Source organism: Macaca mulatta, chromosome 20 (assembly GCF_049350105.2).
Source record: "Macaca mulatta isolate MMU2019108-1 chromosome 20, T2T-MMU8v2.0, whole genome shotgun sequence".
Classification (NCBI taxonomy): Eukaryota; Metazoa; Chordata; class Mammalia; order Primates; family Cercopithecidae; genus Macaca; species Macaca mulatta.
In genome coordinates, this window is record NC_133425.1 from 82,817,664 (window position 1) to 82,839,075 (window position 21,412).

Below are 21,412 nucleotides of genomic sequence, written 5' to 3' on the forward strand. Positions count from 1 at the left end.
ATGGGAATAAGCCTGAGAATTAGAGGGTGGTGACATCTCAGTGCCAACGTCCTGATCTTGATGGCTGTACTGTGTGGTGATGGACGAGAAAGCCATTGTTTGCAGAAAACACATGATCAAGATTTGGGGATGTTGGGGGATCAGACCCACAATTCACTCCCAATGTTTCAGGAAAGTTCTTTATATTGTAGTTACAACTTTTCTGTAAATTTGTAATTCTGTTTTTCAAAATAACCTTTTTTTTTTTTTTTTTTTGAGATGGAGTCTCGCTCTGTCGCCAGGCTGCAGTGCAGTGGTGTTATCTCAGCTCACTGCAACCTCCGCCTCCCGGGTTCAAGCGATTCTCCTGCCTCCAGCTCCAAAGCAGCTAATTTTTGTATTTTTAGTAGAGACAGGGTTTCACCATGTTGACCAGGATGGTCTTGATCTCTTGACCTCATGATTCGCCCACTTCAGCCTCCCAAAGTGCCGGGATTACAGGCGTGAGCCACTGCACCTGGCCTGAACTGAACCATATTTAAAGACGTTGATCTATTCCCTCAGTGTGTACCATCAGAAGAAAGGCACTGTCTGTCAGTGCTTCTTAGTTTTTTGGTTGGAGAGTTTGAATTTATTTTTTTCTAGTTAATTATGATTGCTGTGTTATCTTCCTGTATTTTGTTTTTACTCTGAAAGATCATAATCCATTCTTCCAAATCTTCAGGAATTACTTGGTATAGGATTTAACAGGCCACCATGTGATCAGATGTTCCTTTGAAGTTTCCTTTGATATTTTATTACCAGATAGTCCCTCAAGCCACGGCGTGTGGGCTCAGCCGCTGCAACTATGTGATGACGTGCTGACCTGAGAAACACACATGCTGACCATCTGGCCAAGAACTGAAGACCAGGGCAAAATCAGAGCATATCACAAACATTTTTCCAGAACAGGGTTGTAGTGTCTCTTTTGATGCCAAATTTTAATTAAATAATAATTGTTGAAGGAAAACTAATTTTTTAATTAAAGAAGGTTTTATATAATTATGCAAGATGTTTAGAAATCAACTTATTTTATCTTATTTTTCTAGGCCTCTTATCTTCCCAATCAATTGATTTAAAAAATATTTTTAGATACTCCTTACTCCAAACATCAACAGTATTTTTCTTAAATTTTAAACAATTTTGGCCGGACACGGTGGCTCATGTCTGTAATCCCAGCACTTTGGGAGGCCAGCGTGAGCAGATCACCTGAGGTCAGGAGTTCAAGACCAGCCTGGCCAACATGGTGAAACTCCATCTCTCCTAAAAATACAGAAATTAGCTGGGCATGGTAGTGCACACCTGTACTCCCAGCTACTTAGGAGGCTGAGGCAGGAGAATCACTTGAACCCAGGAGGTGGAGGTCGCAATGAGTCAAGATCACGCCATCGCACTCCAGCCTGGGCAATAAAAGCGAAACTCCCTCTCAAAGACAAACAACACAACAACAACAAAATGTAAATAAGAGAGGTTGGCAAACTATATCCCCTGAGAGTTAAGAATGGCTTTCACATTCCTTTTTAAAGAGTTATTTTAAGGCTGGGTGCAGTGGCTCATGCCTGTAATCCCAGCACTTTGGGAGGCTGAGGTGGGTGGATCACCTAAGGTCAGGAGTTTGAGACAAGCCTAGACAACATGATAAAACCCCATTTCTACTAAAAATACAAAATTAGCTAGGTGTGGTGGCACATGCCTGTAGTCCCAGCTATTTGGGAGGCTGAGGCAGAAGAATCACTTGAACCCAGAAGGTGGAGGTTGCAGTGAGCCAAGATTGTGCCACTGCACTCCAGCCTGGGCAATAAGAGCGAAACTCTGTCTCAAAAAAAAAAAAGAGTTTTTTGTTTTTTTTTTTTTGAGACGGAGTCTCGCTCTACCGCCCAGGCTGGAGTGCAGTGGCCGGATCTCAGCTCACTGCAAGCTCCGCCTCCCGGGTTCACGCCATTCTCCTGCCTCAGCCTCCCGAGTAGTTGGGACTACAGGCGCCTGCCACCGCGCCCGGCTAGTTTTTTATATTTTTTAGTAGAGACGGGGTTTCACTGTGTTAGCCAGGATGGTCTCGATCTCCTGACCTCGTGATCCGCCCGTCTCGGCCTCCCAAAGTGCTGGGATTACAGGCTTGAGCCACCGCGCCCGGCCCAAAAGAGTTTTTTTTTTTTTTAAATTGGCAAGGCGCGGTGGCTCATGCCTGTAATCCCAGCACTTTGGGAGACCGAGGCAGGTGGATCACTTGAGGTCAGAAATTTGAGACCAGCCTGGCCAACATGGCAAAACCTCGTCTCTACTAAAAATACAAAAATTAGCTGGGAGTGGTGGCACACACCTGTAATCTCAGCTATTCAGGAGGCTGAGGTGAGAGAATCACTTGAACCTGTAAGGCGGAGGTTACAGTGAGCTGAAATTGCACCACTGCACTCTAGCCTGGGCAACAGAGGGAGACTCGTTCTCAAAAACAAAAATTATGAGACAGAGACTATACACGACCCACAAACACAAAAACATGAATCACCTGGCCCTTTACGGAAAAAGTTTGCCAGCTCCTGAATCAGAGTGTCAGTGGAAATGCTGACAACAAACTCTACCTTTTGAGCAAATGAGATGATGACAAAGTGGCTTTGCTTTCCTTGGTTTATAGCCGAGGTCAGCAAACTTGACTTTTTTTTCTTTTTTTTCTTTTTGTTTTGAGACAGAGTTTCGCTCTGCCACCCAGGCTGGAACGCAGTGGCGTGATCTTGGTTCACTGCAACCTCTACCTCCCAGGTTCAAGCGATTCTCTTGTCTCAGCCTCCTGAGTAGCTGGGATTACAGGCACGCATCACCATGCCTGGTTAGCTTTTTTTGTATTCTTAGTAGAGATGGGGTTTTGCCATGTTGGCCAGGCTGGTCTCGAACTCCTGACCTCAGGTGATCCACCTGACCTGGCCTCCCAAAGTGCTGGGATTACAGGTGTGAGCCACTGTGCCCAGCCAGCAAACCGACATTCTCTACGGGAAGACAATTTAGTAACAAATACCACGTGAGAATTTTCACATTCAAAATACATATAACGTCATCTAAGACTCAAGAGGAAAAGAGAATTCTGCCAACACACTAGGAAAATACATTCCAGTAAAGCTCTTTTGGGGCAGAGTCTTAAAAGACATATACACATTCTTAAAGATGGGGAAGAAACAGACCTCACCCCTCCACCCACACATATTTTGGGCCAGGGGAACAGAGCAGGCAGCCTGGAGACCAGCCAGACTGCAAAGGGTCTGTGTGAAACGGCAAGGGGGTCAGGTGTTTGTTTTTTTTTTTTTTTTTTTAATTGCAGGCAAAATTCACATAGAGCAAAATGCAGAGATCTGAAGTGTACAACTCAGCGAGTTTGGGTAAATTCATATACCCATGTGATCACTAATCCTTGAATCAAGACGCAGTGCTTTTCAATTCTCCAAAAAGTCTCGAACATCATATAAACAGGACCATACATGGGTCCCGCTTTCATTCAACACTGTATTTTTGAGATTCCTATGCGGTTACATGTATTAGTTTTGAAAATGACTGAGTTCTCTTCCCTTGTATAAATACACCACAGTTTGTTTATCCATATTCTCCCACTCATAGACATCTGGGTTGTGTCCAGTTTGTGGCTATTATGCATAAGCTGCTATAAGCCTTCATCTACAAGTGCTGGTGTGGACATACCCTTTCATTTCTTTGGGATAAATTCCCTAGGACGAGAACTACAGGAATATAAGATACATTCATCACTTCATAAGAAATGCCAAACTGTTTTCTTAATGGTTGTAGCATTTTATCCTCCTATCAGCTGTGGATGAAAGCTCTAGCTGCTTCTGATCCTAACATTTGCTATTCTGTCCTTCTGACTTTCATCACCCCGGTGAAAAGAAATGATACTCTCCCGTGGCTTTGCTGTGTATTTCCCTGACGACTGGTGACTTGAATAATGGCATCCCTGGACAATCTGTGTATATAAGCATGAAGGTATGAGTCCTCTGGAGTTAACTGCCTTTCTTTCTTCTGTTGGTGGAAAAAACCTAATTGCATTAATATATGTGTAATCTACTGTTCGGAATGCATACCACTCTTCTATAGGAAGATAATATTCTTCACAATCATTAACTGCTTCCATTTCCATATACAGGTTGTATTCCTAATCCGAAAATCTGAAATCCAAAATGCTCCAAAATCTGAAATGTTTTGAATTATTCTTTTTTTTTTTTTTTTTTTTTGAGACGGAGTCTCGCTCTGTCGCCCAGGCTGGAGTGCAGTGGCCGGATCTCAGCTCACTGCAAGCTCCGCCTCCCGGGTTCGGGCCATTCTCCTGTCTCAGCCTCCTGAGTAGCTGGGACTACAGGAGCCCGCCACCTCGCCCGGCTAGTTTTTTGTATTTTTTAGTAGAGACGGAGTTTCACCGTGTTAGCCAGGATGGTCTCCATCTCCTGACCTAGTGATCCGCCCGTCTCGGCCTCCCAAAGTGCTGGGATTACAGGCTTGAGCCACCGTGCCCGGCCTTGAATTATTCTTAATGAAAATAACTTTCATTCAAAACTTGACTTTCCACAGTCCTCTGGCATCCACTGTTGCAAACAGCAAGTCCAAGTTAGCCTGATTCTGGTTTCTTCACAGGTGAGATCTGTTTTGTTGTTCTCCTTTGAAAATGTGTAAGATCATTTCTTGATCCCTTATCAGAAACAACAATGCGTCTCGATGTGGGTGTTTTCAACTCCCCTTTCTCAGCACTCGGTCTGCCCTTTCAAGGGAAGACTCACGAGGCCGTTTTCTGCCCATGGGTACTGAATGCGCTCCTTCCTTTCATCTTCTCTTCCAGACACCCTGAGTTTCAGAGGCCGAGCTTGGCTGCCCGTCTGCGCCACTCACCTTCTCTCTACCTTGTACCTCCACGTTCAGCAATCCTCGAACACTACTGAATGTTCTGTTCTGGCGGTCACGTTTACATCCCAACAACTCTTTCTTGGTCTTCATTTTTTCTTTTATCATGGCACCCAGCTTTCACTCGACAAATGCAATATCCCCTCAATCTCCCGGAGAATGTTAACTGGAGTTTCCCTAAGTAGGATACTTATCAAAATGATCAGCCTCTGTTCTCTGAATTATCTGTGTACTTTGCAGTAGTCTGAATTCTCTGCCACAGTTCTTTACCCTTCGTCACACTGCAACCCATGTTGTGGCTGGCTTACGGTGGTGCAGACTTTCCTATCCTTGAATTCAGGGGTGTGGCCATGAGACTCACTGTGGACATCACAAAGAGGCAGAAATGACCGTGTGCCAGCCCAAGCTCAGCCTTACGAATCCTCATGGCTCCCACGTGCCCTTGGTCACCAGTTCAAGGAGGATGAGGGACACCTGAGTCAGAGCCACCCCAGCCACTATGACCTGAACAGCATAGCCCAGCTGACAGCAGCCAGCCCATGCTGGCTCATCCGTGAGGAAGGCGCTCATCTTGGGTGCTCCTGAGCTCTGCTGGTCGGCTGTTAACACAGCTGTGGCTGACCAACACATCCCAGGCGTCTCTTAACCCTGTTGTGGTCTGTCTTTACAAGCTTCCTTACATCCTTTCTCTAGAACAAAACCTTACAAAAATAATTGCACACACTTTAACGTTCCTATCCCTAAAACTATGAAGAGAAGTAGGAAGGGATAGATGCAGGGAAGAGAGGGTGAGGGGCACGGGGCAGGGGAAAGGGCACCATGGTTCCTGGGCTCCTAGGCCCTCCATCCATGATCACGAAGGAAGAGAGAGGAACACTCAGCAGCACAGGTGCAGCGACAGACCCCCACTAACTCAGCAACGCCACCAAGAGAGCAAACCCCAATCCTTTTCTCTTTAGGTCGACAGAGACCTAGAGAAAAAATCCAGTAGTTTCCTGCCAAATGTCTTTCTTTAATTTGCTTTCAAGGTATCTTTATTAAGTGGTTTAATCTACATTCTCAATAATAAGAAACCACTTCAATAATTACCAAAATTATGCTTAAAAAATCACAGTAAAGGGAGTATTTATAGTAGAGGGGAGAGTTTAAAAAATGACCTGGGATAAGCCAGGCGTGGAGCTCACACTTGTGATCCCAGCACTTTGGGAGGCTGAGGTGGGTCGATGGCTTAAGCCCAGGAGTTCAAGACCAGCCTGGCCAACATGCCAAAACCGTGTCTCTACAAAAAATATGAAAGTTAGCTGGGCATGGTGGTGTGCGCCTGTGGTCTCAGTTACTCGAGAGGCTGAGGCAGGAGGACCCCAGAGGTCGAGGCTGCAGTGAGCTGAAAAACTGAGGCACTGCACTCCAGCCTGGACAACAGAGTGAGAGCCTGTCTCAAAAAAAAAAAAAAAAAAGAAAAAAGAAAAAGAAAAGAAAAGAAAGAAAGAAAAGAAAAAAAAAAGAGAGAAAAAGAACCAGGATTGTTTTCCAGCAGACACCCCTTCTTCTAACTTCTATACAATACAACCAAATGTCTTCACACCTGAACTAAGAGCTGTACCACAATCACACCAGATACTTCCTGCTTTAAAATTTTATTACCAAAAGCCAGTTTTCACTTAAAAATTGGAAAACTGTATTCTTAAGACTAGCAGTTAAATAATAATTTTCCTAAAATATCAACTTACTTTCTCACTTTACTTGTCTATGTTAATGGGATAATTTTTAGAAGCACTACTTCTTTTAGCTGTTGTTAGAATTTGAACATTCACTATCACACTGATGAAACTGCTGCTTCTTCCCTACATCTTTTTAGGACATACCATGTTATACTTAAGAACATGATATAATTTATTTTTCTTTGGTTTTTTATTATCTAGCTACATTGCGTTAATTTCATTTGTTCTTCACAAAGAGAAACAAAAGTAGTGAAAAACTGGTAAAACATAAAGCAGACAATAGATTCTCTTTTTTTTTTTTTTTTTTTTGGAGACAGGCTTTCACTCCTGTTGCCCAGACTGGAGTATAATGGCATGATCTTGGCTTATCGCAACCTCCACCTGCCAGGCTCAAGCAGTCCTCCTGCCTCAGTCTCCTGAGTAGCTGGGATTATAGGCGTGCGCCACCACGCCTGGCTAATTTTTGTATTTTTTGTAGAGAAGGGTTTTCACCATGTTGCCCAGGCTCGTGTGGAACTCCTGAGCTCAGGTAATCTGCCTGCCTCGGCCTCCCAAAGTGCATAAGCCACCGCGCCTGATAATATTTTTAAAGTAGCAAAAACAGGAAATGAACACCCTTTCCTTTTTTTTTTTTGAGATGGAGTTTTGCTCTTGTTGCCCAAGCTGGACTGTAATGGCACGATCTCGGCTCACAGCAACCTCCACCTCCTGGGTTCAAGCGATTCTCCTGCCTTAGCCTCCCGAGTAGCTGGGGTTACTGGTGCGTGCCACCATGCCCAGCTAATTTTTTATATTTTTAGTAGAAATGGGGTTTCACCATGTTAGCCAGGCTGGTCTCAAACTCGGGACCTCAGGTGATCCGCCCACCTCGGCCTCCCAAAGTGCTAGGATTACAGGCGTGAGACACCGCGCCCAGCCTTTTTTTTTGAGATAGAATTTTGCTCTTGTTGCCCAGGCTGGAGCGCAATGGTGTGATCCTGGCTCACTACAACCGTCACCTCCCGGATTCAAGCAACTCTCCTGTCTCGACCTCCCAAGTGGCTGATATTACAGGCACGTGGGCTCCCACACCTGGCTAATTTTTATATTTTAAGTAGAGATGGGGTTTCACCATGTTGGTCAGGCTGGTCTCAAACTCCTGACCTCAGGTGATCCACTCAACTCGGCCTCCCGAAGTGCTGGGATTATAGGCGTGAGCCACCGCGCCCAAATTTCCATTTTTAATGATTAGTGATGTGGCACTTGAATTTAGGGGCCCTAGGAATGTCACTTATTTACATATTAAGGTAAACATTCTGCTCGGCATTAGTATGCTCTAAGCGCAGCGCCAGCCATAAGTGATATAAAAATGAAAAGGTTCAAAGAAGTGACGCTGCGCTAGGCTTCAAGGGCAGGGTCTATTCTGGGCAGAGGGATGCTGCAGTCAGGGCCCGGGAGCAGGACAGTGCTGTCTGCCTCGGAGCGGAAGGGGAGTGTCAGAAGCTGATATGGGGAAGGAAGGTCACACAGAGGGAGCAGCTCCCTGGCTGGTGACGCCACAGTGAACATGGAAAAGAAATCCTGCAGGTCCGCTGCATTCAGATGTCTTGGTTTGAAATGTGATACTTTCTAGCTCATGAGCCTGGGCAGTTATTTCACCCCTCAAAGCCGCATGTCCTCGCCTGAGCAAAAGGAATCCCGGCTCTCCCTGCACGGCGCAGGGCTGGGCAAGTGTGGGCTGACTGCAGCGTCCTTGAGCCACCATGGACAAGCCGTAAGCAGGGGCGTGCAGTGACGCAGGGTGTACTGGACTGGTCCCTGCTAGACAGACAGTCTGAAGAGGGGCAAGGCCAAAGACAGAGGGACGCATGAAGTGACAGATAAGATGGAGGCCCAGATGATGGGGAAGAAACGGTGACAGCCTCGCAGGGCCAGAGCCACCACGTGGGAGAGAAGCTGCCTTGGACTTCCAGGTTTCTGCTCTAAGCACTCGATTGCTGGGATCAATCACAAATATTGGAACCATGTCGAGGGCATGCAGGAGCTGGCAGCTCCATGCTGGGCAGGCAACTGTGTACCCACTGGCTGCATGGGTGAAAATATTCACGTTACCAGTGGCTGACAAGGACTTGGAGTCTGCAAGTGTCTCAGCTGAACTCAGAGCTGAAAGCTACGGAGAGAGGGACAGTGGCTGCAGAACAGGCTCAGGTAAGATGGCTCAGGGAAAGCGTAAAGCAGGGTACAGAAGAGCGCTATCAGAACCACTAGCCTTTGAGGGACACGAGAAGAGGGAATTTCAAAGGAAACAGAGAGGCAAGGCGAAAGCCAGGCAAGGGTGTTCTCAGGAAACCGATTTAATGGAGCCCACCGGCTTCACAGGGATGACGTTTCACAATTTTAAAAAAACAGAAGCAGCCAAGGGAGGATGGAGTTTGGGGCGGGGCAGTCACAAATGCCAGGAAAAGGTAGTGAGCTCTGAAAGCACCTACCTTGCTTGTCAACTGAAGAGCCCCTCATGACCCTCCGTGAGAACAGCTTCAGGGAGGTGCAGATGCTGAGGCTGGGGTGAGTGGTGCAGGTGCTGAAGTGAAAGAAACAGTGAAGCCCCATGCCTTCCGGCAGCGTGGCTGTGTGGTGACAGGGAGGAGGGCTCAGGCGGCCCAAGTGCACACGTGTGCCCACGCCCAAGTGGAGATACCTCGGGGGCCCTGAGAAAGGAGAGAAGACTGAACACAGAAGAGGATGCCAAGCACCTGTCTCCCTCAACAGAGGAGTGGACCCAGCCTGGGAGGGGAGGCAGAAGAGAGGGGCAGATTGGCGTCTGAACAAGCTGGAAATGGAGTCCTGACCTGTGACAACCTCCAGCAAAGCCACCTGCTGGAAGGAAGTGGGGGCTCCTGGGGGACAAAGCCATGCTTGGGAGCGAGTGGCACTCACGCAGAGCCCAACTAAGGGCATGTGGCATGACCTGGGCCTGCTGGGCCCCAGTCATGGCAACAGCTCCTATTCCACAAATAACAAGGAAAAATCCTAGGAAAAAATGTATTTACAGAACAAAACACCCCTCTGAAGTCACTGGAGAGTAGTGAGAGCAGGCAGAACCTGGAGGAAGGCCGCAGAATACGGGAGGGTGCAGGTTTGTGCCTTTCACCCGAGGGCAGGCCCCGTCAGTGCCCCCGTCAGTGCCCGGCCCTGGGGAGAGGGGATAGGGCTGGGATGAGCACAGCTGCCCACCAAGGAGAGCCTCCCAGACAAAGCCCAGGCTCTGCACGTGCCCACCATACACCTGCTGCCCCAGCCACGGATGGAGGGCCGGCTTCACACAGCTGGTGCAGTCTAAGGACTAAGGCACCTCCATCTGCTGCCCACCCCAGCAGCAGAAGCCTCGACCTTGTCCAAACAATATTGCCTGTTGCAAGAGAGAAACAACACTCTTCAGAACACGAGAAAAGCTGGAAACTATAATCACGCACAACGGCATAATCTAAAATTAGACATTCATAACAACAGGGAAACGTGAGGAATACTCGAGAAAGTGCGATGAATGGACGCCAGCCCTAAGTGACCCCCATGCTGAAACTGGCAGACCAGGATTTGAAAGCAGCTATTATAATGATGTTCAAAGATGTAAAAACAAAAATGCTCACAATAAGTGAATGGATAGAAACTCCACAGAGAAACAGAAATTATAAAAAAGAACCATATAGAAATTCTAAAACTAAAAATACAGTGTCTGGTATGAAAACATCCATTAGCTTGGTGTTCCAGCAGACTGAAAATGACAGAAGGGTACAAGAGCTTGAAGACAGATAAAAAGAAAATGTCCCGTCTGAGGGACAGAGAGAAAAGAATTTGAAAAATGAACTGAGTTTCAGCTCAGATTTGTGGGGCAAGACCAAAGGTTTCTCATACATCAAAACTAGACTCTCAGATGGAGAAGAGGAGGAGAATGAGGAAGAAAGAATACTCTAATACTGCCTGAAACGTTAATGTTGTAGTGAAAAGCATAAGCTCAGACACAAGCAGTTCAGTAAATAAGAAATAAAATTAAACCAAGGCACATCATAGACAAACCATTCCAAACCAAAGATAAAGAGAAAATCTTCAAAGCAGCCAGAGAAAAATGGCCCATGGCATACGGCGACACAAATGCTAGAGGACTTTTCATTAGGAAAACAAGAGCCAGAATATAGCAAATTGACATTGTTAAAGTTAAAACAAAAACTCTCAATGAAGAATTCCATAATTAGCCAGAATGAAGGCAAAACAAAGATATTTTCAGATAAATGAAAACTAAAATCCACTGTCAGCAGAACTGCACTGAAAGAAATGTGAAAGGAAGTTTTTCAGGCTGACGGGAAATGAGACCAGATGGAAATTCCAATTTTCAGGATAAAATGAAGAGCAGTGGAAATAGTAAATAATATGGACAATATAAAAGACTATCATCTTTTTCCTTTTACTTTCTTAAAATATATGCAAAAATCCTAGGCCTGTCTTACACGGTGCAGAGCACACATAGCTGGATCCATAGGATAAGTACACATACAGGATGGGGCAGAGCTGCACTTATGATGCCTGGTAAACGGCTGACAACTGGTGAGGACAGGGAAGCCCCTGATCTGTGTCATCTGCCGATCCACAAAGCATAAATGTCCCGCCATGGTTGACGACATGCCACCATCAGCCACCAATGCAACATCAGTGGGCTTTAAAAAATCCTGGAGGCCAGGCGTGGAGGCTCACGTCTATAATCCCAGCACTGTGGGAGACCGAGGCAGGTGGATCACCTGAGGTTTCTCCAACATGGAGAAACCCATCTCTACTAAAAATACAAACTTGGCGGGGCGTGGTGGCACATGCCTGTAATCCCAGCTACTCGGAAGGCTGAGGCAGGAGAAATGCTTGAACCCGGGAGGTGGAGGTTGTGGTGAGCCGGGATCGCGCCATTGCACTGCAGCCTGGGCAACAAGAGTGAAACTCTGTCTCAAAAAAAAAAAAAAATCTTGGAAAGTGAACAGCAGGCTCTCAGGATATACCATGAGCTGGCCTCGGCACCCCACTGAACAACGCAGTGACAAGAGGCTTCTGTGTCACATGGAGCGGCTCAACATTAATTCGGAGTGGAGCCTGAAAAGGTAAAGATGTGTACTGCATTCCTGTTGCTTCTCTTAACTGGGGGGCTCATAGAGGGAGCAAAGTCCTATTGTCCTACAGCTCTTACACGATGAAGAACTTTACTCCTATGTCTCTAATCACATTTTCTTTAGGGAAATTGAGAAAACAGTCACTCAAATGATTCTCTGTGCCCTAGGGCTCAAATCAGAATCCCTGGCTGAGGAATGCTACAGGCAACCAGCTTAAAAATAGTACAGATGGTCCCTGACTGAAGAAGGCTGGAGTTAATGATTTTTCAACTTTACAACAGTGCAAAAGCAACATGCATTCAGAAGAAACTGCTTTGAGTGCCCATACAACCATTCCGTTTCCACTTTCAGTACAGACTCAATAGATTACATGAGAGATTCAACACTTTAAAGTAGGTTGTGTGTCAGATAATTCTGCCCACCTGTAGGCTAATGCAGTGTTCTGAGCACATTTAACGTAGGCTAGGCTAGGCTAAGCCATGATGTTTAGCAGGTGTGGTATATTTGGGGCATTGCAACTTATGGTATTTTCAACTTGCAACCCCCAACGTGACTTGAAAAGCATCTATGCAGTAAAATGAAACTGTCTAATCTAGGTGGAGGGTACTCACTGTGAAACTTCTTGAACTTTACTGTGTGTTTCAAAGTCCTCATAATAAAATGTTGGATAAAGAGCCAATAAAGAAATCGAAACTATCAAGGCTTGATTCCAGCTGCACACTGGAATCCCAGCACAACCCAGGAAAGGCCATAGACTGAGGGCATTTTAGAATTTAGATTTTAGGTGAATTCTTGTCTTCTTAGAATTCATGTTCTAATTGGTTGCGATAGATTTTTTTTTCTTTACCGAAAGTACAAGACTTTGAAGTTTGTATGGCATAGCAAACACAAACGCCAGGGGCGCACAATGGAAAACATTCATTTAGGTTAAAATAAGAAAACCCCACAATTTTAAAAAAGCTGAGTTGTAACTGATAATATGGTAACTACCTATAGATATGACCCACATAAACATGGATTCTTTGGAACCTCTAATTTTTAAGAGTGCAAAGGGTCCTAAGACCAAAAAGGTTGAGAACTACTGGTAAAAAAGGTTGAGAAGAAGTTGAATCAAAGTATACCTCCTTCACTGTCTCACAAAAAGAAAACTTTAAAAAATTGTAATTCCTCAAAGTCCAAAGTTACAGAACTTACTTTGTTGAGAGTATTAGTAAAAGCAGTTTCCATCTTAGCTTGTACATTCCGACAGCTTCCCTAGGTTTCAGTAAATCATCAACACGGGGACTGGAACGCTTGGAGAGTGCCCTGCAGTTCTCAGCCACATCCACAAGGGCAGGGGACTCAGAAGCCACACACAGTGACCTGGAGCTGCAGCCAGGCACCGGGTACGGGGTTTACTAGGCTATAATCTCTACTCCTGAACTGGAAAACGTTCACAATAAATAGGTCAGGAAAAAAACGAATGATTTCACTCGTTAATGTGTACTTGTAGGCACTGCCCATATAACTGTGTGTTTTCCACTTTCAGCACAGTCCCATCTTTCTTTTCCTTTGCTATTTTCTTCAGCCGGCCACAGGGTTAAGAGCATGAGCTCTGGCTTTGAATCCCAGCTGACCTCAGGAAAAGGTCTTATCTGTGACTCAGTTCTCCCATCTGTAAAATGGGGTAAAAATCACCACATGGGATCAGTTAGAATTAAATAGGTATAATCAACCCTCACAGGGCTGTTATGAAGATGATGTAAGTCAGTATGTGTTATGTAAGTTAGTCATGTGCGTGGACTGTTGTTTCCTGAGCTTTTATATACTAGGAAATGTTTAAAGTGCCTGACCAGTCTGTAAGTTAAACTGTATCACTATAAGGTTTCTGAAGAAGCGGAGAAAAAACAAAACAGAAGTAGGATACAGAAAAGACAGAGAGAAAACATTATAGTAATAAAACTATACAACTTAGAGTGACTTTAAACTTTCTGAAGAGCAATAACCTGCACCCAACAGATTAAAAGGATTCACATGAAGAGTGACTAAGAAAACCAAGTTAACTCGCTTGCCAATTTCTAGACAAGAGAAACCATGACTCTCTCTGACCAATGAGCGCAGAGTGCTGCAGGTAATCAAGAGCTTCTGCTCACGGCGGTATTTTAAGCACTGTGGGGTTTGAGAATGGCCACTCGTGGCCTCAGAGCCGACCCGCCGGCCTACGCAGGCTTTGCCACAGCTCACATGAGAGTCAGCTCACCCTCTGTCTCTCTGAGCACCAAAGCATGCGGACAAGACAATGACAGATACTCGCTATTTTGAAATTATACAGAAAAAACAAAGAATGGGGATGTCAACAATTATGTCTTGAAGAAAAAGCACTGAAGAGTCCATCCCTTAAGATTCACAGGGTGTGCAGGGCACAGGTTCCTAGGCTGGACTGTCTGGGGACAAAGGAAGCAGCACTCCACGGCAGGCCTTTCTCCTGGGATGACGTAGGGAAGGAAGAGGAGGAGCCCTTTCTACAGCGGAGGGACTCCCTGCAATTCCAATGCCAAGTGTCCACTCCAGGGTTGGAGCACTGCGACACCTCTAGGATGAGGCTGTGGTGAAGACGCTCAACTAACAGCCACAGACTCTCCCAAGAGCAGTGGATAAGACAAAGACTGTTGTGACCTCAGAGGGTTGCTACAAGGGTCAAGTGGGGACAGGTGCCCTCGCAGGGCTGCAGTAAGGAGTTACTGTCTCCATACCATACCATGCTCATCACATACATCAACACAGGCTGCAGCTGCCGGGGAAATAGGTCCTTCCAGAGTTAGGATCTAAATCAGAGACAGGTGGCTCTCGATGGCTTTGTCAGAACGGGACTTTAGAAACAAAGCAGTCATAAAGCCTATGGAAGGCAGGAAGCGCCACGCCAGGGATGGGGACAAGGGGGAGAGCGCACGGGGCAGGCGAGTGCAGCTCCGGGCCTCACGTGGTGCACCTGCTAGAAGACAAACATCTTTGTAAATAACACAGGGAGAACAGAGGCCAGCAGATATGGACACAGCCGGCCTCGGTGCCTCCAAGCCATCGGGGCTCAAGACAAGTGACCCCAGTGAAAAGCGTCATCCTTGTCTCTCTCTCCCCACTAGGGATGATTCTGCAAACCACACAAGCATTTATTTTACTGGGAATGCATTATCTGGTCCATCCAGTCCTACAAACTACCTTACTCTCCCCTCCCCAAAGCCTCCACTACCATGGCATGGTTACCAACTTTGCAGCTGATCGTAACACTGCAGAGGCTGGCGGGCAGAGCCACAGGGGCTCAGGCCGCGCCTCACCACCCACACTGAGCTGTCCACGTGTACATTAAAGAAAAATAAAGACTCTGGTAGCCAGTCACATTAGCCATGTTTCAAGTGCGCAGAAGGCACGTGCGGCCGGTGACGACCAACTTGGTACAGGCAGAAAACACTCCGTCACCACAGAGAGCGCTTCAGGACAACACTGCTCTAGTGGTTAAGGCTGATTTCCACGTGGAGGGGGGAGGAGGGTGTAAAACTTATTCCTCCCACCCTTTTTTTTTTTTTTTTTGAGATGGAATCTCACTCTACCACCCAGACTGGAGTGCAGTGGCATGATCTCGGCTCACTGCAACCTCCCGCCTTCCAGGTTCAAGCGATTCTCCTGCCTCAGCCTCCTGAGTAGCTGGGATTACAGGCAGGTGCCACCACACTCAGCTAATTCTCCTGCCTCAGCCTCCCAAGCAGCTGGGATTACAGGTGTGCACCACCAGGCCTGGCTGATTTTTTCTTGAGACGGAGTTTTGCTCTTGTTGCCCAGGCTGGAGTGCAATGGCGTGATCTCAGCTTACCATGACCTCCACCTCCCGGATTCAAGCAATTCGCCTGTCTCAGATTCCCGAGTAGCTGGGATTACAGGCATGTGCCACCATGCCCGGCTAATTTTTTATTTTTAGTAGAGATGGGGTTTCTTCCTGTTGGTCAGGCTGGTCTCAAACTCCCAACTTCAGGTGATCAGCCTGCCTCGGTTTCCCAAAGTGCTGGGATTACAGGCGTGAGTCACCGTGCCCAGCTTAATTTTTTGTATTTTTAGTAGAGACGGGGTTTTACCATGTTGCCCAGGCAGGTCTCGAACTCCTGACCTCAAGTGATCTGCCCGCCTCAGCCTCCCAAAGTGCTGGGATTACAGGCATGAGATACGACGTCTGGACTTCTCCTTAATAAACATCAATATTTGAGATTTTTTAAGACAAAGTATATTCATGTATTACTTATAGAATTTAGAAAAATACACATAAGATTAGCATTTATGAAAGATCTGAAAGCATTTAACAATGCCCTCACGGGGATCTGGGGTGTGCCCATCCTCCATCCGTCAGACGTCCTCCTAAAGCCCTCACATGCACTCACCTTTGCTGTGTTTTCCTAAGGGCCTCTTGGGCAGCGACTCCTCCGTGGAATGTGCTGATGTGTGCAGGGCATTCTCCAAACTATTACTGACACTGCTGACAGGAGCCTCGGTTCTTGGAGTGATCTGAAGGAACAGAAACAGAATCATCTTATTTTCTTCCACGGAGTTAATAAGGGGACAATTTTATTTGTTAATTAAGTCTTTCATAATTACCTTGGTTTCCATTTTTCTACAAAACACATACTACTATAATAATAAGCTTTCTCCAAGAAAGATGAAAATTTCACCTACTACTCTCCACTGAAAATGCAAAAGAGCTCAGATAACCTGAGCCAAACATGGGAGCTTACGTCTTGTGGCTGGGGTTCATCAGGGTGCACAGAAACTATGGTAGCCAAAGAGGCCAGGTGTGGTGGCTCACACTTGTAATCCCAGCATTTTGGGAGGCTGAGGCGGGTGGATCTCTTGAGCCCAGGAGTTCAAGACCAGCCTGGCCAACATGGTGAAACCCCACTTCTACTAAAAATACAAAAATTAGCTGGGCGTGGTGCCAACTGCCTGTAGTCCCAGCTACCTGGGAGGCTGACGTGGGAGGATCACTTGAACCCAGGAGGCAGGGGTTGCAGTGAGCCAAGATGGTGACACTACACTCCAGCCCGGGCAAAAGAGTAAGACTCCATCTCCAAGAAAAAAGAAAAAAAAAAAAAAAGAAACTATGTTAGCCAAGGTGATGTGAAATATATATTTTTATTTGTGGCAAACTTTTATTTTCACATTTCTTCAAATCAAATAGTTCCCTATCAAATGAAATAAACAGCAGGACTTAACATTCTCCTCCTATAAATCTTAAATCATAAAATGCTCTAAAAACAACAGCAAAGAACAGAATACAACTGGGTCTATTTGGGGTACAGTTTGAAAAAGCATATCCTAAAATTACATCCCAATTCCATTTCTAGGAATTCATCATACAACGTACTCACACGTGAGAAAAAGCCCTGACAGGGTGTGCCCACTGCAGGAGTGTCTGTGATAGGGAAAGAGGGGCACACCCTCAGTCCCCATCGACAGAGATCTGCTAAGCAGACAGTGTACCTGCAGATGACGGCCGCCCCCGAGCTGTGGGTGGGGGAGGCCCTCCTGACCACCAGTGCTCCCAACACACACCAAGCCCAGAAACAAGCTAAGGGCCAGCCAGGCTCATCCCACCCCTCCTGCTTCCTGGGTTCAGTGATGGTGTGAATGTGGAATAAGCTGGAAGGGGCCCAGAGGGGCAAGAGGAGGAGGGTAGCAGTAATTTTCATTCTCCCCTCCATCAATATTTTAAAATTTCACAGCCAAAACACATTTATAACTTATAGGATTTAGAAAAATAAAAATGGCCAATGCTGTAACTTCTTTACGGTCTCAATGTATTTCAAAATTTCGGAGGATATAAGAGAGAGGCGTAAGATCTTAAAGTTCATCAAAAGAGCTGATAAGCAATGCTGCATTCACAGTATGGGAAAGTGCACGGCACAAGCAACCTGGAAGATGGCCTGACCTCTCCAGCCCCTGCTTGTTCTTTCATCTCATACCTGGACGGTAGGTGGCAGTTGACCAAGACATCCCCTAAGTTCACTGGCAAGCACAGATCCCAGCACTCTCTCTGCAGAGGGCTGGCCAGGTAGGCGTGGCCTCGACCTCAGACAGGATGAAAGTGGAGGCGGAGGCTGGAGTTGGGAGGAAAGGGTGGAGACTGCCGCCACTCCTGCAGGACCAGCACCTGCTGTATCCCACAGACAGTGAGCTACACGGGCCACACCCAAGTCCACAGTGAGATCCCCTGCCCCCCAGCAGGAAGCCCTCCTGGGCTGTTCATGCAGGGAGAGGGACTAACAGATCCCACGCGGCTCAACAGATGCCTTCCAAGAAAAGCAACTCGTCACAGGGCTACATAATTGGGAAGTTTATATAACTCGAGAAAATAAGGCCGGGTGCAGCGGCTCATGGCTGTAATCCCAGCACTTTGGGAGGCTGAGGCAGGAGGACTGCTTGAAGCTAGGAGTTTGATACTGGCCTGGGTAACACAGCGAGACCCTGTCTCTATTTAAATTTTTTAAAAATTAAAAAAAAAAAAAAAAAAAAAAAGTCCTAGCCATGCAGTAACTACTCCAGAAAGTCAATTCTTTGGATAACATTACTAACATGTTATCAAGAAAACTAAATTTTGTGAATTACTTACATTTGTAATTTAAATTGGGTGATTTCTTTCTGATTTAACAAAGTCTCCTTCATTATTCAATGGTTAGAGATCCCAGAAATGAACTCCTTTCCCATTAAACAAGATAAAAGAACAATACAAGTACGATGCAAACCTTACATAAAGAGATTTTTAGTTCCAAACAGTAAATATTACTTTGCAAGACAACTCAGGAAGTTAACATGTTAACTGTATAAGAAACACAGCCAAGGCTGGGCGCGGTGGCTCACGCCTGTAATCCCAGCACTTTGGGAGGCCGAGGCGGGTGGATCATGAGGTCAGGAGATCGAGACCAACCTGGCTAACACGGTGAAACCCTGTCTCTACCAAAAATACAAAAAATTAGCTGGGCATGGTGGAGGACGCCTGTAGTCCCAGCTACTCAGGAGGCTGAGGCAGGAGAACGGTGTGAACCTGGGACATGGAGCTTGCAGTGAGCCGAGATCGCACCACCGCACTCCAGCCTGGGTGACAGAGTGAGACAAGAAGGAGAGGAAGGAAAGGAAGGAAAGGAAGGAAAGGAAGGAAAGGAACGAAGGAGGGAGGGAGGGACGGACGGACGGACGGACGGAGGGAAGGAAGGAAGGAAGGAAGGAAGGAAGGAAGGAAGGAAGGAAGGAAGGAAGGAAGGGGAAAGGAAAGGAAAGGAATGAAACAAACACACAGCCGAGACCAGGTTTACTGGCTCACACCTGTAATCCCAGCACTTTGGGAGGCCAAGGCAGGCGGATCACCTGAGGTCAGGAGTTGGAGACCAGCCTGACCAACATGGTGAAACCCATCTCTACTAAAAATACAAAACTAGCCAGGCGTGGTGGCGCACGCCTGTAATCTCAGCTACTGGGGAGGCTGAAGCAGGAGAATCACTGAACCCAGGAGCTGGAGGTTGCAGTGAGCCAAGATTGTGCCATTGCACTCCAGCCTGGGCAACAAGAGTGAAACTCTGTCTCAAAAAAAAGAAAAAGGAAAAAGAAACATAGCCAGGTGCAGTGATTCACACCTGTTTACCTCCAGCACTTTGGGAGGCCAATGCAGGAGGATCACTTGAGGCCACGAATTCAAGGTCAGCCTAGGCAACATATTGAGACCCCATTTCTACAAAAACACAAAAATTAGCTGGGAGTCATGGCGTGTGCCTGCAAGTCCCAGTTACTTGGGAGGCTAAGGTAGGAGAATCGCTTGAGCCCAGGAGTTTGAAGCTGCAGTGAGGTATGATCATACCACTGCACTCCAGCCTGGGTGATAGCGAGACCCTATCTCAAAAAAAACAAAAGAAATATAACCACAGCAGAGTCCATTCAATTTGGCCTGATGCCTAATGCATGAACCTCCACATTCTTTTAGCTACTTTGATATACATTCTAAGTCCTGGTTCTAAGAAGGGAAAGAGAGCTGCCTTTTCTCTTTTTTAAGAGACGGAGTCTTGGCTGGGCACAGTGGCTCATGCCTGTAATCCCAGCACTTTGAGAGGCCGAGGCGGGTGGATCACCTGAGGTCAGGAGTTAGAGACCAGCTTGGCCAACATGGTGAATGAAACCTCGTCTCCACTAAAAATACAAAAATTAGCCGGGCGTGGTGGCGGGTGCCTGTAATTCCAGCTATTCGGGAGGCTGAAGCAGGAGAACTGCTTGAACCCAGGAGGTGGAGGATGCAGTGAGCTGAGATCATGCCACTGCACTCCAGCCTGGGTGACAGAGCAAGACTCCATCTAAGGAGGAAAAAAAAAAAAAAGAGTCTCTTCTGTCACTCAGGCTGGAATGCAGTAGCACAATCGTAACTCACTGTAGCCTCGACCTGCTGGGCTCAAGTGATCCTTCCACCTCAGCCTCCTGAGTAACTGGGACCACAGGTGCATACCACCACGCATAGCTGCTGAGAGTGAGCTGTCTTGACAACCAGCATCAGCAGTTCCAACTTTGCTGGTAGTGGCGAACCTCCCTGCCCCCAAAAGAAAACACATGTGATCAGTGCATTCTCGCATACACACACCACCTGCCCACCCTAAAACACTCCCAACAGCCACAAAGGAAAGCCAGCCTCCCGACTCTCTACCTGCTGGGGGAGGAAGGGGAGAGGAGGGCTGAGCAGGGGAGAACATAGCCTTGGAGAGGAGGAGAGCGGTACTGATTAGTGCTTCTCAGCCTGGATGGCACACTGGAACACCAAGGCCCTGAGAAGACCACGTCCCACACTCCCCACGAAAATCAGAGTTTCTGGAAATGGGGCTTCTTTTGTTTTGTGCCTGAAGCTTCTCTGGTGATTCTAATTTGCGGCCAGGCTGAGAACCAACCATGACCCCAAGTCCAGGTTTTCTACTGCACCCATCATCCGGTCCATTCCCGGCAAGGACAAAGAGGAGACCCAGAGAAAACAGGAAGTCCTTTCCCCACACAGACAGGAAGAGCTAAAGGCTGTAGGTCCGTCTGCCACAACCACAAGTGGAAGGGGAAAGCCCGTGAGCCACCCTAGCAAAACACACACACTGCATCTGACATCGAGACAGGAAGGAAAACTCCTTAGAATGGCAACTGCTGGAAAAGAAAGACCTGTTTTCCTCCGTATATTTCCCCAAGGCATTTCTTCTTAGTTTTCCAAATGTTCACTTTTTCCAACCAAGCCTTTATCATAACTTTGCTCCTTTGTTTACATTGAAAGCTGTCTTCAGTTGTGTTTCCCAGAAATGCTGTTTTGGGGTTATTTTTGGTGAAGTCAGTTTGCTCCACGTGACCTATGTTCGACTCAAATGCTCTCTGACTCAGGCTCACCCACAGGACTCGTCATCTGGCCTGATGTGCACGAGAGGGAAGACTGACCAGCTCCAAATGCTGCCTTCTGCTACTGCTAGGAAGGCAACGGGAAGCTGCTCTCTTCCTCTCCACGGCCAGCCTCTTCTTACGACCCACAAAGACCCTGTGCCCGGCCCCTGCAACCTGGCGTCCAGTCACCCCCCAGCTCTTCACTCCAAGCACTGCTGCCCTGGGCACAGCCGTCACATCCGCCTGGGGCCC

The 21,412-nt window shown here is 46.9% G+C and overlaps 1 protein-coding gene and 1 long non-coding RNA gene across 13 annotated transcripts in view; both read right to left on the reverse strand.

The window, feature by feature from the left end:
• Positions 1-21,412, reverse strand: part of ZCCHC14 (zinc finger CCHC-type containing 14) — a 90,069-nt gene that overhangs the window by 39,576 nt on the left and 29,081 nt on the right. For 4 of the 12 annotated variants that reach the window (XR_013412006.1, XM_077986627.1, XM_077986626.1 and 1 more), the window contains exons 2-3: positions 16,162-16,285; positions 9,101-9,319 (exon numbers count right to left, since the gene is read on the reverse strand). Coding sequence is in view for 10 of the 12 variants with exons in the window: in XM_077986627.1 (XP_077842753.1) it covers positions 9,101-9,319; positions 16,162-16,285 (343 nt within the window). In the remaining 2 variants the exon portion in view is untranslated. Of the gene's footprint in view, positions 1-9,100; positions 9,320-16,161; positions 16,610-19,557; positions 20,138-21,412 lie in introns of those variants that run through there. The other 8 variants (XR_001441856.3, XM_077986628.1, XM_015126757.3 and 5 more) reach the window with 4 other exon arrangements.
• LOC144338157 (uncharacterized) lies at positions 4,842-7,966 on the reverse strand. The gene is made up of 2 exons (XR_013412020.1): positions 7,482-7,966; positions 4,842-6,164 (listed from the first exon to the last, which is right to left on the reverse strand). It is a non-coding gene; the product is annotated as an uncharacterized LOC144338157 (long non-coding RNA).